The sequence below is a fragment of the Gymnogyps californianus genome, chromosome Z (assembly GCF_018139145.2).
Source record: "Gymnogyps californianus isolate 813 chromosome Z, ASM1813914v2, whole genome shotgun sequence".
Taxonomy (NCBI): Eukaryota; Metazoa; Chordata; class Aves; order Accipitriformes; family Cathartidae; genus Gymnogyps; species Gymnogyps californianus.
The window spans coordinates 41,412,672-41,429,211 of record NC_059500.1 but is presented as its reverse complement, the minus strand read 5'-3'; the positions used below and the strand labels follow the sequence as shown (position 1 = coordinate 41,429,211).

The following is a 16,540-nucleotide window of genomic DNA, read 5'->3' as shown; positions in this document are numbered from 1 at the left end:
GTTAAGAGGTATCTCACTATTTTCATCTAGCAGGAGCACAACACAATTTGTTTGATATTTCTTTTTAAAAGGCCAGGCGGATATATTAGCACAGACCAGCTCAGTATTTACAGTTGTTTGAAAAACTCAATTACCTATTCTAACAAAAAGTCAGAGGTAAAAAAAGCCAATTTGCAACTATGAAACACTCATAATTCACCAGATGAATAACGAAAAAGGGGAAACATGAATGAAATTCCTCATGCAGTGCACCAAACCCCCAGGAATGCAGATTTAGCTAACATGTCCAAAAGCAAACATGTTTCACTAAGGTCTGACTTTCATGGGTTAAAAATGCATTGAAAAGACACTGAGCAATTAAGCAGTCTAGGCTTTCACTTGGAGGTCGAGGAACTGACAGGCAGCTTTTAGAAGCTCAGATTTCTGTGGTGACCTTCTGTTGGTGGAAGATTACAAACGTGTAGGCAATTCAGCTGAATCTTCCAGAAAACTGAGCAGTTACTCTATAATTTGTGGAGATTTTCAAAGACACAGCAATTAGGTGCTTAATGCTCTCTGAGTGTCAGGGGAAGATAAACACCTAGTCATTGCTATCTGAAAATAGCCAACCCTACATTTGTTTGCATATTTCAATTTGAGTTTTAGGAAAGATTTTCCCCTGAGTACTTATCTTCCAGCCTTACAGCATTGACTATTAATAATTAATAACTGTGCCTCATCTCTACTATAGAGTATTCATGCTATATTTATTCCAAGATTAATTAGCTGTTATAGCTAGGACCAGATTAAGGTTCCTATAAATTCATTAAAGGGTTTCTGCAGGAATATTCAATTGAAAAGTGTCTGGCTTTGCAAAATGCTCTTTCCATGTATCAATCTTTTTTTTAACAATTTTGCTGAAAAAGAACAAAAATCCTCAGATGAAAGGAAACTGTAACATTTTGAGTTAGCTTGTCAGGCCAAATTTTAAAAGCATTTTAAATCTTCAACTGCAAAAAATTTTCATTACTACTGTATGCCATGCTGCCTTGCGGGAAGAGACCATAGGTGTTTCCAATTCTTTCTTGTAAGGCTAACACTTCATAAGACAAATAAAACAGACAAACAAAACAAGTCAGATGTAAACTTGGAACCAGAAACAAGAATCTTTAATTTCTCTCCTTGCACTAAAATGTGCAAACTAGGGGGAGGGAAAAAACCAACAATCTTATACAGTTTCATTTTTGCCTCATGTATTTCACACTGTTGTCCATAAAGGCTGCTTTAATTGGATGATGGCCTATACCCTCAAACCAGCTTGGCTTTATATGTGATAGTACTTAATGATCATCAGAAATCATTCCTGCAGAGGCTGAGCCACCCATTTCCTTGATGGCATGTTAGCACCATGGTTGTTGTCCAATGGAGAAGAAAAGACTTTGCTCCTAATCCAGCTAACACCTATTACCAAGGATCCTCTGAGGAGATTCATGTTCAGCACTGCCAATTTCTAGTCTCTTCTGCGAAAAAAGGTTTGGGTAGCAGATGGTCAGGCAGACATCCTCACAGAAGCAGAAGGCAGAGAGAAAGATACTTAGAGATCTTGAAGGTCAATCATGGGATAGCTAATGAGTCTTAGTGCTTCAAGTGCCAGTGGTGAGTAAGCAAACTGTTATGGATATCACTTTTGGTCCTGGGATCCTAAAATATGCTGAGAATCACCTTCTGACTAAGGTTTCATTGCAACTGCATGCTGTGTTTCAGACTAGTGCAATTTTTACTTTGTAAATACAGCCCTCACCTCTGATCAGCCTTTAAGTGGCAGTCATTAGCGAGGCCAGGTGTCTTCTTGCTTACCCACAAATGCTGAGCAGCTGATGTGCTACCAGCTTCCACAGCAAAAGCTCAGGATGAGCAAGGACACCACGCAAGGGTAAAATTACTGTTCTAGAAAGTCAATTTATCTCCACAGACACTGATGTGCTTTTAGTAAAGACACTTCAGCCAACAACCTGTTTCAAACAAAGTCATTCACTGAGAAGCTCAGACAGGACTGAGCTTGGTCTCAGTGTAGCACAGGATAAAGGGTTTTAGAATAAGAAGCGGGGAGGAAAGAGGACACAATGTCCCATATCTATTCTTACAGCCCTTGTAAGGGGTCAGCTGTCATTAAAACCTCCACACTGTTCTTCCTCTACATTGCAACAGCCACTCTACAGTGCAAAGACGTGTGCTCCAGTCTCCTCTTCCTATGGAGTCCTGCATAAGACTGGCATAAACTAAAGCCCACCTCCTAAAAAACTGCCAAGACAGGTTGGGACCTGACCAACCAGAAGTCCAATGACTTCAGTGAAAAGTCTCTCCCTTCCTCCAACACAAGAGGCTTTTGATTTAGTCCCTGTGTTTGCAAAAGGAGCAGTAATGAAGGGGGAACCAAAAGTGGACAAATGCTGTGAATATTTAAATCCCCCTCGCCAAGCAATACTCAGTCAAGTGCTCAGATGTGCATATAGTAAAACAGAATCAGAAGAACCTGCAGATGTCACAAGAATATTCTAGTCAGGCAAGGTCTGGATTTGAAGACTTTGTTTAATGGACAGAAGAGAGCAGGAGAACAGAGATATGCACTGAAACACTGCTAGGAAAGTAGTAAAAATAATTTTATTTAAACCTCAACCCTATATTAATCTTGAAAATGAATACCTAACCTTTTCCTTGAATGAAAACAAAATCAAAATCAATTTGCTCTAGCCTCAAGGCAGTGACTTGCACCAGGTCACTGCCTGCCAAAAGTCAGACTCAAAAAAAATCGTAACAATATCCAAAGCTAATGGAAGCTCAGAAAGGGGAATTAATTGGGTGCCCCCTCTATACTAGCACAACAGATGCCAAATGACCCAGGGCGCCCTGCATGTCTCCTTCTTCATGCCCTGAGGCTGACACCATTTTTTCATGGCTTCAAGAATCTCTATACCAAGAATATCAATATTGTTCTATTGCAGCAAAGGAGCTGTTCCTCTGTACTGTTCCCAAAATCAGGGCATGGGCTCTGGTTAGTGGTATGCTAAGCAGGAAGAAACAACGTACATCACTATCACAGAAATGAATCTGGTCCAGAAATGGTACCATACACTGGAACAGAATCACTCTATCCCAGCCAAAACCAGGACAGTATGATTCTGAGCTGGAACTAAACAAATTTCCAAATTCTCACTCTGTTATTCCTATTATACTAAAATATTCAGAGAAACTCCAATGCTGTAAGTTGGAGTAGCTCAGCCAATCCATAACCTCTACATTAGCTGAACGTCTGGCCAGAAAATGTGCATATATTGATGTATGCATGAGCCACCATGTGCTCACAGACAATAGGTTCACAATTGATAGAAAAAACATCTTTATTTTTATTAAAATAGCCTGCAGAATGATTTGGTTTACAAGGTTACTAATCTTCACACAAGATATTTCAGTTAGTAGCATTACTGCTGAATTAAGTATATATGTATATTCACACTACTATTCATCTGTGCCAAGATTTTCTTTAGTACATAAATGCACCTCTACTGGTAAAAGCAAGTATCCATTTAACTCAGCACTTTGCCCCTGAAAATGGCCTGAAGCAAACACTTAGAAAAAGAACAAGAGTAATAGCTCCCATTGTGCTCACTGGGCTTTTTCCACCAGCCTCCATTACAATTCGTTTGTAAGTCTTTGTAGAATTTCACCAATTTGTCTAAACACTTATTTTTTAACACCTTTTTTTATATTTTTGGCAGCTACAACAATGAATTTTATCACTAGGTATGGTATTTTAAAAACTATTTCTCGATACCAATTGCTTTATAATGCCCTTAAGTGTTTTTTAGTTCTGTTATAAGAATTACAGGGCAATCTTTCCCTGATCACCTTCTCCAAGCCATTTTACATCATATCTTTCTCTCTCATTCTCTCTTGCTCATTCTTTTGCACTCCCTCTCACTCATTCGCTCTCACTCACCTCTTTTCCTAGCTGAATTATTCTAGCCTAATCCATCTCTCTTCATATGAAATCCGTTCCTACTTGATATCATTCTCATGGCCACCTTTGTTCCTTTTCTAGTTCTACTATATTTTTTTGAAACAGCATGACCTGAACTGCACACACGAAGCAAGGTCACAGCAAGACTTTCTGCAAAAGCACATAATTTTTGTGATAACTCTGTCCAGGAGGAGAGATTCATATGCACGGAGAAGCATTAAAATTTTAATTAACCTATGGCTCAGTCACTCTGGTGTTCAGCTTATAATACTTCTGCGCTACCCCTTCAAAGAGACTGGAGAGCTCCCAGAGAGCTCTCTTTACATAGCTGTATGAAGCCTTACAAGTCATTACACAAAGACATAGCTTTGTTAAACTGAGGTCACAAATTATCTGTTATCTCTTTCTGCCAACCTGCACCGCCCTCACATGGGACTAAGTGCACATTTTTAAGAACATGTGTTAAATAGCTGTTGTTGCTAAAGCAGAGATCAGCTGCACCCAAGACTTGCTGACCCTTTCAAAAGGTCTCTCTGATGAGGAACTACTGTACATTTTGTGTACTTGTCCCATTAAAAACAGAACCGCTACTTCATGATAAAGAAATTCGTTACTCACACACAACAGGCTCCAATTTCCTTCCCTGTTAAATACCGGGACAATGCTGAACTTAGGTTATAGGATTAAACAAATACTCTGCACAGGTCCATTGGAAGTGAGGTACTCTAGAATACAAATGGGACTCCCCGGCAGCCTTACTAGTGAAATAAACACATAATCTGACAAAAAGCTACCTGTGTGTAGAGGTGCCTACCAGTTTTCCTTGTGTCTAAGCTTGAAAGCAAAACGAGAATTGTATTTGCGACAGTTCTCTAGGGGGAGACTGGCAGGAGTACTGGCAAATCCGTAGTGCACAATGTTGTCTTTCTAACAATGCAGCGCCGGGCTCTGTGCTGTGGGTGTCCTGGGTTCGAGTTAATTTTCACAAGAAGCTGGGAGGAGGCACAGCCAGGACAGCTGACCTGAACTAGCCAAGGGGATATTCAATACCATATGATGTCATGCTCAGTATATAACTGGGGGAGCTGGCCGGGGGGAGGAGGGATCGCCGCTTGGGAACGGGCTGAGCATCGGGTTCTGGGTGGCGAGCAATTGCATTGTGCATCACTCGCTCTATACATTCTTTTATCAGTATTATTGTTATTATTACTACTTCTCCTCTTGTGTCATCCTATTAAACTGTCCTTATCTCAACCCACGAGGTTTTACCTTTTTCTTCCGATTCTCCTACCTGTCCCACTGGTGGGGGGGAGGAGTGAGCAAGCGGCCGTGTGGTGCTTAGTTGCCAGCTGGGCTTAAACCATAACACTGGGGAAGTAAAAAAATCCCAGTGTACTCACAACCACCATTCAAGATCGGCTGCATAGTGGGATTGTATGCAATACAGCAGTTTCACTGATTTGAAAGCTTTGTTTTCATACTGCCAGGCACACATGCGCAGAGCTAAAATCACTGTACTGCTGTGCTGCTCCCAGACAACCCTGGAGCACATCCAAACGACAAAGCATCTTAATGCTTCAGGGTGATTACGATCTCAAACATTTCTACAGCAACTGGTGAGACTTCACAGTTGCTTCAGGATCCTACAAAGCCTTTTCATAACACCTAAAACTTCCAAACGACCCCATGGGTAGCTCCAAGGTATTTCTGCCTAACTACCACCACATACTTTCACATTCAGAAACATAATCACAAGCATGTGCTTAAATCCACCAATTGGGGGTAAAAAAAAGGAAACTTAAGTATTTTCAACTTTAAATCACTGCTCAGATGCCTTCCTGAAGGGACTTAAAGGATACATTTCACCACACTACCATCTTCCTTCAGCCCAATCTTCCATTGCTCTCAATAACAGTGGCCTCTCTCAACAAGGGATCCTCTCTAGTGAGAGATGCTGAACAGTAGCTGCATTATATCATCCTACTTCCATCTCCTACCAGCCCAAAAAACACAAAAAAGGTGCTCAGTCAGACCAGGGTATCTGGCACAGAATTAGCCATGTTGCATTTCCTCAAGGGTAAGAGTGTGATAATTGGCCTCAATATAATATCTAGTACACAAAAATGTACCAAGAGGTAGTTTCTTGAGTAGCAGAATCAGTAAGATCTCCTCCAGGTATGTCTCCTGTTCGAAACTACTTATTTCTAAAAAATACAAGCTCCAAATGATGGTTTCTGGGTTCTTACAGCGTCTCTCTCTCAGCTCTCTCTAGATTCCCTATGGAGTGGGTTTGCCCTACAGTGTTTCCCTCAGTGAGAAGAATAATAGGCTTTTACCCACTGATGTGGCAGCTTATCTTCATGAAACCTTACAGGAACTTAATATTTGAGACCTATATCCCCAGCAAAATTTGACCAAAACTGGCTTCAAAAGTTACTACAGTTGAGAGTCAGGGAGAAGGACAATGTGATCCCATATACCTAGTTTTCTCAGAAATCCAAGCAAAAAATTCAAGTTAATATATGAACACTAGGAGCTCATTTGTTCCCAGCGTAGTACCATTAGACATAAAATGGCATACTGCAATTTACTGCATACTTTTAGTACAAACCTGGCTTTTCTGAAGCTACCCTAAGGCATAGTTTCCCCAAAGGAACATCCAAACGTGATGCTAGAAGACAAAACAGCAGATATGGTGTAGTACCTAGAGTCTTTAACTGCTGATCACTGTCTTTAGCTAATGACCAATTTGAGGTCATTGACATTGCTACCGTCCTGTATGTCCAGAGATATAAAAAAAGCTACCATGCTGCCTTCTGTTAAGAGTGTCTTCCGGAGTTTCTTTTTTGGTCTGGAATAGAAAATGGAAAACTATAGAAAATTTTACAAAGTTTAAGTATGCCTAAAATATCCATGCACGTTTACTTATGCACAAGGAAAGGATTATTATAGAAGGGAGGCTGGGGGCAGGAAGGAGTATACATTATAACCTACTTGAAAAATAACCTGTAAAAACAACAGCTCTTTCCCACCACAGTTTTCCCACATTTCAAAATTTTGTTCCAACTTAAGATAATCGAGCTAATTATCTACTTTTTTTCACAGTCAGAAGTTCTGAATGTTCTAAACACAAATATTGAAGCATTTCATTTGAAACATCTGAAATATTGAAACAGTTCATTTTTTAAATTCTCAAACTCAGTCAAGCATTTCAACACTCCTAAGTCAAAATGCTACATTTTGGTAGCATACTCTGAAAGAAGACATTTAGGATGAATTAAAGCTGGTATTTTTGCCTGCTTGAGCTCCCTCAACAGGTTACAAAACAAAAGGACTGCAAATTAGCTTTTGGAGCAACTCTGCAACCTTTGCACAAAAACTTACATAAAAATAAAAGGGAGGCAACCATCACTGGTAGACTAAATGCCAGCAGGAGTAACTCTGCATAATATTTTTATATATATATATCTGTATGTGTGTGTGTGTACACTATATAATAATATACTATTTTGTCATATAGCTTAACTATTCAAAAAGCCAATCAAGAATAATTCACTAAAAGCCAAATTTAATTGCATAATTTTGGCAGTTTCGTTTGGAACCACAGATAGCGCCCTTTCTGTGCAAAGACAGAGACTATGCAGTGGAATATAAACTACAACAGAGGCATTCAACACTTCCAAGAAAATGGGCAAAGCAACATGAATTGTACACTACCTGCATCAGAATCAATAACAACTCTCCTAAATTCTTGTTTCAGCTTTTGTTACATATTCTTTGAAAGAAACTTCAGAAGATGCTGCCTAGTCTCTACCTCTATCAATGTTTAATATAAATCCCTTCCATAAAAACATAGAGATCTCTCTTAAAATTCTTTACAAATCTAGTTAAAAATTTTGCCCCATTGCCTCCATTATGGCTCTTACAGACGCTGCAGCGCTCATTGGCTTAATAAAGAAACCACCTCTCCTGCTTAAAATTCTTCTTTTTACTTTACGCTCTGATGCATGTATAACCATATCTTTTTATCCTTTGTTTTGCGACACTAAATGGGTTATGCCCTTCTTAATATTGTCTCAAAAACGAGCTCTCCATTCTCTTTATCTTTCTAATACTCCTTCTCCCAATTCAGTTAAATTGATCTTTCTTAAATGCAGACATCTAGATCAGAATAGCTGAGGTCTCATTAGGGTGTAATGATATGAATACTTTCCTGAAAATACAATCCTAAGAAGGGGCAAACAAAGTGTTGTCTTTTATTATAGCCACATCATGCCGGTGGCTTATTGCCAAAACCAGACCAGGCAATATTCTTTTTATTCATTGTCCCACATCTATTTGCCTATGGGGCACTGAAGTACATTGTCACACACATTGTTTAACTGGTTTAGGATGAATTACCACTTCCCTTCAAAGCAATTGTTCTCAGTCAAATCACCAGATTTAACTTCAGAAAGAAGCTGTTGGTGAATTCCACCTACAGACCTTTACTGAGCTACTGTTTCTGTTTTGTAACACATCTCACCAACCCGTAAGAATGTACTGCAGGAAATGTCTCTCCCTTTTTCCTTGGTGGGACCAGCAAGAATTCCACGGAGCTTCGGAAATCTGTTCTACAGAGCTCTAAGTACTCTTTCCTGTAAGGTGGCTGTGATGATGTGACATTCCTCCTGTGACCCCGCTACATCTTACACTTGCTACAGCTTATCTCTATAAGCACATACCTAAACAACTACTCCTCCGTAATCTCAGGGGTTTTTGTTAACATGAATTTCAGGCAGCTAAGCTCACAACTGCTAAAATACAAAACTGTAGGAAGAGTCATCACCTACCTCATCATTTCAAAATCACAATTTCCTCTAGTTTTCTACTGAGCCATTTACTGATGAACTTTAGCTACAACGTCTGGGCCCCAGCATAGTTATTGATAAAGTCCCATGCTTGTTATACTACTAGGAGGTTGTTGGTTAGTATGTTTCTTCAAGATCAGAAAAAGATCAGAACAGTCTTCTGCTGATGGGAGAACAACTGTAATTATAGTTTCACAGTCTTCCTGCATCTGACTAGGAGGTATTCATGCATCTGTATCTGATACAGAGGTAAGACTCAGGTAAGTGAACCTCAACAAGATCAGAGATTCAAGAGAGGAAGGTGACATAAAAACAGTATTCCTTTATTATAACATTTGTCTGCAGTTTAGTCCTTAGGACAGGGTTTGTTGCAGAGGAAATATCCACTCTGAGGAAAGCATTTTATGTGTAAATATTTAGAAGTGCAATCTTAAAAAAAAAACCAAAACAAAAAAAAAAAACTGACAGGACAGGACAAAGGGACAATAGAAGATACTGCATGTAAAAATAGCTTATTTTGATGAATTGTAATAAACCTAAAAGAAAAATGTACGCTGCTTTCAACACATCATCCAGAGCATTTAAGTCTGTATAAAGAAATGTCCCTTACAATTCATGTCCTAATTCATGAAAGAGTTTAAAATCAAGAACTAATACCCAATTAGAGAAATTATCCATATGCTTAAAAACTTGAGAGTAATTATAAATCAGCATTTAAAAATGCATATATGGAAAATGTTAAGCTTGAGAAGTTTGCTTAACAAAATCCAACTGAAGAGTGGGTGAGTTGATATAAGCCATCCTACTACACAAGATGGCCACAGTATTCTTAGTTGTTGGATATAAAGGGAAATGAAGACCTAAGATTTTTTAGATAAGAACATAAGTGTTTTGTCAGATTGTCTTTTACTACTAGCCAAGAGAAAACTTAAGCTTCAGTATAAACTGTAAACTTCCATAAACTTAACACAGAATTAGCTACACTACAAGATGTAAAAGAACAACTGTATAGACAACAAGAATAAGATACTGCAGCGAATTTGTCAATACAGTTAACAGCTCTTTGAAACATGGGAACCGTATAATGTGTGATATAACAGGCATCCCTATAGGAGTGGGTTTTTAGAGTTTTTTCTGAAGCATCACTTTTTTAAAGTACTCTGCCAAAAAAATTTAAGGTTTTTACTAAAAAAACCACTCTTGATTGCTGTTAAGTAAAATAACTTTTCTGTAGCAATTTTTGAGTGACTGTCAGAGAAAGGGCCAACAAAAGTAAGTATTCATTAAGTCCTACCTAATTATAGTCTAATCCAGCACTCCACCTACTTCTATCAATTCCAACCAGGTGAACACCTCTATAATTCTAATGATTGTGAAGAATTAAATACACTGGTCAGAATAACTGCTAATTATTCTGCTAATTATTTTAATTTTAAAAGGAGGATGCAATGGTGTCCTGGTTTCGACTGGGACAGGGTTAATTTTCTTCTTAGTAGCTGGTACAGTGCTGTGTTTTGGATTTACTGTGAGAATAATGTTGATAACATGCTGATGTTTCAGTTGGTGCTAAGTAGCGCTTATCTTAAGCCAAGGACTTTTCAGTTTCCTCTGCTCTGCCAGCAAGCAGGTGTGCAAGAAGCTGGGAGGGAGCACAGCCAGGGCAGCTGATCTGAACTACCCAAAGCAATATTTCATACCATAGAACGTCATGCCCAGTATATAAACAGGGGGAAGTTGGCCGGGAGGGGCGGATCGCGGCCCTGGCATCGGTCAGTGGGCGGTGAGCAACTGCATTGTGCATCACTGGGTTTTTTTTTCCTTCTCCCCCCCCCTCCTTTTTTTGTTATATTCCTTTTCATTACTATTATTATTATTATATTTCATTATGATTATTGTTAGTATTATATTTTACTTTAGTTATTAAACTGTTCTTATCTCAACCCACAAGTTCTGCCTTCTTTCCCAATTCTCATCCCCATCCCACCGGGAGCAGGGTGGGGAGGACAGGGAGTGAGGGAGCGGCTGTGCGGTGCTTGGCTGCTGACTGGGGTTAAACCACGACAAATGGAAATGACCTGCTGCAGCTTTGCAAAGCTATTGCAATTCTATAAGGTTGAGCAGAGGGTGATTCCCTAATTCCAGTGATTTTTGACAAAACTAATTAGGGTGTAGCACAAGATATCCAGCAAAATGTTTTTCTCTTCCTGAATCATAGCAGTTTCAAACTGGTGATCGTTTCCAGAGATTAAATGCCAGTATATGCCCCCATGATATTTAAAGTTATATCTAAGTCTTAATCTTGAGACTAGCAGGACCACACAGTGAAGAAGCCGTTCTGAATTTCACTGTCTAAGGACTGCTGCTTCCTATGTTGACCATCCTTTCCTACTCTCAAACAGTAACAACCATCTGAAACCAAACAGGGAGTAGCAATAGCAAATCACCTACAGAATACAACCTGCAGGACCACCTTCCACCTAAGAGAGATGACTAATCACTGTCCACACAAATGCCTAGAGTACAGGTCTGTAAACTTTATCGCACAAATGTAAAGATGCTCATAGGGAGAACTAACCCGAAGAACCCTCCACAACCTGACAAATCATACCTATTTTGTGTATTACAGATATCGAAGTCCATGCACCCTGTGAAAAGTGGAATAGAATGACTGCTTTTAGCTGTTAATAGGATTCCTGCCTACATCTCTGAAGAAGCATACTCTACAGAAAAACAGAAATCCCAAATTCCAGTGCACTGCCAGAGCCTAGAGCTACCGTGTGCTATCTCTGAGTCATGCCTATAGATCTTTTCTATCTTCAGTGCTCAGGAGAACTACACAAATCAGAATATATCAATTTACCTGAAACTAAATACGTGAACTGAGGGGAAAATTACTTTAATAATGCCACTTCAGGAACCTCTATGGATTATGGCCAGAGTATAAACCCGCAGAGATACATAACTTTGCATTAGAACTTGCCTTCTTATTGAAAAAAAAAAAATCAATTTAGCATTACTTAAAAGCAAATGTAGTCAGAGTTCATATACATACCCTCTGCTTCTCAGGGTCAACGTATCGAATGCCAAAATAGTCTTTTTCCAGCAAGCTGTAATAGTTGCAGATGTGATCTATGAGAAACTGACCTTTAGTTTCCCTCTGTAAAAAGAGAAAGAATTGATATATTATTCGGAGTATTCTGAACTTGCTGTCTATAAATATTAAAAAAATCTAATCAAAGTGTCAAGGAAAATGGCACATGAAATTTGTTGTTATTCAGATGAGGACAAGGATTTGACCATTCATCTCCTCTAAAAGATGCAGGAGATTAGTGATCAATATACTCCCTGCACATTCACAAATCGATTTGTTAGGAAAATATCATCACTACTCCTGCCTCAGAAAAACTCATGCTACTCTAATAGCTGCACATTTATAACATTTAATATATTACTAGTAACCATATTTCTACTTGATGCTATAATGGCATAACAGATACCCATTTACATATGGAATTTCAAAACAGTGTGTGGTTTTTTGTATCCTCCAAGTTTGCGAGCAGTTTTGGCAGTGAGTACCTTACTGGATCTTTACATAATGCCCACAGCAAGAGAGACCTGATCCTTAATTCCCAGACAGCACTACGGTACAAGGAAGAAATGCCCAAATGACTGAAAGAGATGTTTTCATCTTTGCATCGTCACTGGTTAACTTCAGCCTTAAGGAAACTTACTGTATACATGATGTTTAGTTAACAATCTCATTCTTTATTTCTGCTTTCTTCAATCTCAATACTGTGTTTCATTTCTCCTTAATCTACTGCCTGATATGGAAAACCTACACGAATTTTCACATTTCTTCTGATCCAGCTAACATGATATTTTTTTCTGAATTGTGATGTGTGTGAGTATTAACACTGGGCTAAAGCTGTTCTCCTAAAACAGCCCACTCTAAGCAGACAAAGGTGCTTCACTACGTCACAGGGTCGGGTCTTTGCATTTCTTTCCCTTTGTCTGTCTACTCTGGTTCTGCACTGAGACGCCTCTGCTGTGGACCAGGTAGCAAGTTTGCAAGACTCTACCCTTTGCTGACATGAATAAACTTGAACTTAGCTCTTTAATGTCTACAAAATAGAAACTACACAGGATATGCAATCACATTATATAAAAAAATTACTTAATTGTTCCTCCAAATAGCTCCATGAAAACTTTAATGCTATGCCTTATTCAACCTTTCTTTAAGAAGCTAACAGGCAATTTAAACCATAAACAGCATGGCTAGGCAAAAATGAACAGAGATCTACATTTCTCAAGGTACTTTACAAAATTGGGCATTGTTATCATCTGCATTTCCCACAGGAGCAGCTGAGGCAAAAACAGCGCTGTGACCTCTCCAAGGTCATACTCTAAAGGGCAGAGGAAGCAATGGCCTTGGGACCACCACTGCCTAGTGAGACCTACTGCTTCCCAGAGAGAAAATGAGACATACTTCAAGACTGGAGTGTTAGAAAAGAATACAATCCATGAACTACTGCTCTATTTTCTTATCTTTATAATCAATAAGGAATTCTGATGTGGATATACTTGCTTGTCCTTTCGCTCCCATCACTGAACAAATAGACTAACTAAATAAAAAGCACCCTCAGTTAAGGCACCGACAGTGAGCTGCATGGCCGTCCCAGTGCACCGGGGCTCCTGCGGCCGTCCCCTTCTCTGCCACATGGACCTTGTCTCCTCCCGAATTCACTTCCAGCCCCAAGGGAATTGCTGATTTCTCTACAGATGTCTTTTTCCTAGACGCTCTGCTTCTCTTCCTACTGTATAAGCCATCTACTTCCACTGGTCCTTTCTTCCTCCACCTTCTATCTCCTATGTATTTACCCCTCACTACATGTCCTTTCCTCTTCCATATGCTGCGACTTGCCTGGAGGATATCACTGCCTTGTCTGTGCCACGGTATTTCTGTACTTTGTTTTCCTATTTTTAAACAGCCAGTGTCAAAGGGTGTTTACCCGATTTGTCTGTTTTCTGTACATGCTCACTCAACCTCATGCTTTGTGCCCTGCACTGCTACCTTTTTCCCTGTAACATAGCTGCAACAAGTTTCCTTCTGTAATTGTTTCTTTCCAGCCTCAGGACATTTAAAAATCGATTTGTTTGCTGTTAAGAGTGGTTAACACATACACCGACTTTTTTTATACTGTACCCAGTTACAAGTATGGGCATGCTCATGACAGCATAGAGAAAACTTTCCTCAAAAGGCAAAGCTGGTATCAAAGATTGAGAAGTACAAAAAGAAAACTGCCAGTCTCCCTGTGACTGACAAAAAAAGGTACACACTTATACAGTCATATCTCAATGAAGTATTTTGTAGCTTAAAATCTTGGAAGTGTCTGCAAACTTTTGTGACTATGTGATAAGCAAGACCATCAAAATATTAATACAAAATCACACAGTGACATTTCAATACAAAGGCAGTAGGAAAAATTTGAACACAGATGTGAAATTCAAGTTGCACACAGTTTTAAGATGAATCTACAAAGAACTGAATAGAACTGGGGAATAACAGCTATTAGGTGACTCAGGTACAGTCAAACATGAAAACAGATTTTACTGACAACAGTGTACAAAAGAAATTCAATTTTTAAAACACTGGAAATGAGGAAACTAGACTAGTCGTATTTTCATCTGACAACATTAGAGGGTGTTACTAGAAGAACAGTCAGTAAATCTACTAACTTCTACAGGTTCACAGTCTAATCCTTTCATTTAAAAAGAATGCTTTGCTTCACCCACCTAAATAATCACAGAAGTTTTTTGAGTTTCTTGAGGAATCTGATAAAAGGCTAGGGCACATACAATGTTTTTCAATCCAGTAACAATGTTCCCTTTCTAAAATGAATTGATGCCCTAGTTTTCTTGCTTGAAAGATAGATGATGGAAACGAACCAAACAAGAAAGAGCAAACAAGCAAAAGCCTCTGAGCTAAATTCATGCTCTAGGAATCCTTAAGCCCTCCATAGATAAATAAAAGGGACTAGTTAATAACTTCACCCTTGGTTAGTATACACTTCAGTTAATAGTGCTACTCAGTCAGGCTTCAAGTTCCACATGATTCATTACCAGATATTAAAAAAGATTCAAGACGTATAAAAGTGGCTAAATAGGCGCATACATAATGTAATGAGTGTTCTAATAAGAAATACTGTTGTAAATGTTCCACTATTACGCTTTTTAAATACCTGAAATTTGAAAAAATTCAGATCATAATTGATACACAGAGGAAAATACTTCATGTGGCACAGAGCACCTCAAGTCTGAATTCATAATAGATAGTGTGGCGAGAAGGATGGGCAATGGCTGTTCATTTTGTTTTCTGCAAACAGCATCCATAAACATTTTCTACATTTCTCTAACAATGATCCGAATTCTCCTGAGCTTTAGAATATGATGACCTTTCTCGTCTCCTGTGTTCTTTGATACATTTATTACATAATATAGTACAAAAGAATATATTAAATCCAAAGTTTATTCTCATTTGTGAAAGAATATGGATAAATTAAATTAGGAACTGCCAGTCATCCACAACAGAACACAGGAATGGATTTGGGTCACAGAATAATGAATATAAAACATTGCCTGTAATTTCAGACAGTTGCCGTATAGCTCTCCAATTAAGTGATCCTTTAAAAAAAAAAAACCACAAACAAACCTCCAAATCCTGCTATACCATTACAGTACTTTGCAGGAATTCAGAAAAATATTTTCATGCTACATTCCACTGTGTTTGTCAGAACACGAAAAAATTACATCATAAAAAAACCATTATTTGAAACACTACTGAAAAATGTCAGCAACAGACCACAGGAATCTGAAAGCAAAAATCAAGTCAGATTTTTAAAAGCTTCACAGCTGAAATCTTTGATAATTATACCACAGTTCACCCAGAATTCATCAACTATTCTCAAGTATAGAAGGCCAACCCAGGCAGAAACAAGAGTCACAAAAGTATGTAAGCAAGAGAACCAAAACGTCCCGGATTGTTATCAATACATTGTTTTCAATGAAAGAATACCAAGTTAAACAAGCCACTTTTTTCTAAGTTCATTAATTCAAATACAACATCTGGCTATCTCAACTGAGATATATTTTCTTTCAGATTTTTGTAACCCATACTCTATGAAAAGTGTTTTTTAAAATGGCCTTAAGCAAAGTCCTATAATGTAGCCATTCCACACACTCACACAAAAATAGACTTTTGGAGATTCCTATAACTAATTTGAGGAACGACTCTCTGATTTGCTTAGATAAATTGGCACAGACAAGATGAGTATGTTTTTCCTAAGGCTGCATTTGAATATCTGACCTTAATACCACTAAAATCCCACAACAAACTGCAACACACATGCAAGGGATATAATGCCATGTAAATGACAGAATCCCTGAACACAGAAGGTCAGCTTGCAAATAACTGTTAAACGCTGCTTTTTAAGCTGGATCAGAAGTTTTATTTTCTATTGAAACAAGTATGTATCAAATTAAACTAGCAGCTGCTGCAAAAGAATTAAGCAAAAAAAGGGACATTCTCCACTCCAACAAAACATGAAAACTTGATCAGAGGCCTCCATTAACGGACTCACAGGACAACCTGAGTTTCTTCCTTAGCTCTAGGAACCGAGTAAGACACTGCAGAGAT

At 38.6% G+C, this 16,540-nt stretch overlaps 1 protein-coding gene across 1 annotated transcript in view; it reads right to left on the bottom strand.

Moving 5' to 3' along the window:
* FRMD3 (FERM domain containing 3) overlaps positions 1-16,540 on the bottom strand; it is a 144,292-nt gene that overhangs the window by 69,548 nt on the left and 58,204 nt on the right. The window contains exon 2 of the mRNA XM_050912953.1: positions 11,900-12,004. Within this exon, the coding sequence (XP_050768910.1) occupies positions 11,900-12,004 (105 nt within the window). The remainder of the gene's footprint in view (positions 1-11,899; positions 12,005-16,540) is intronic.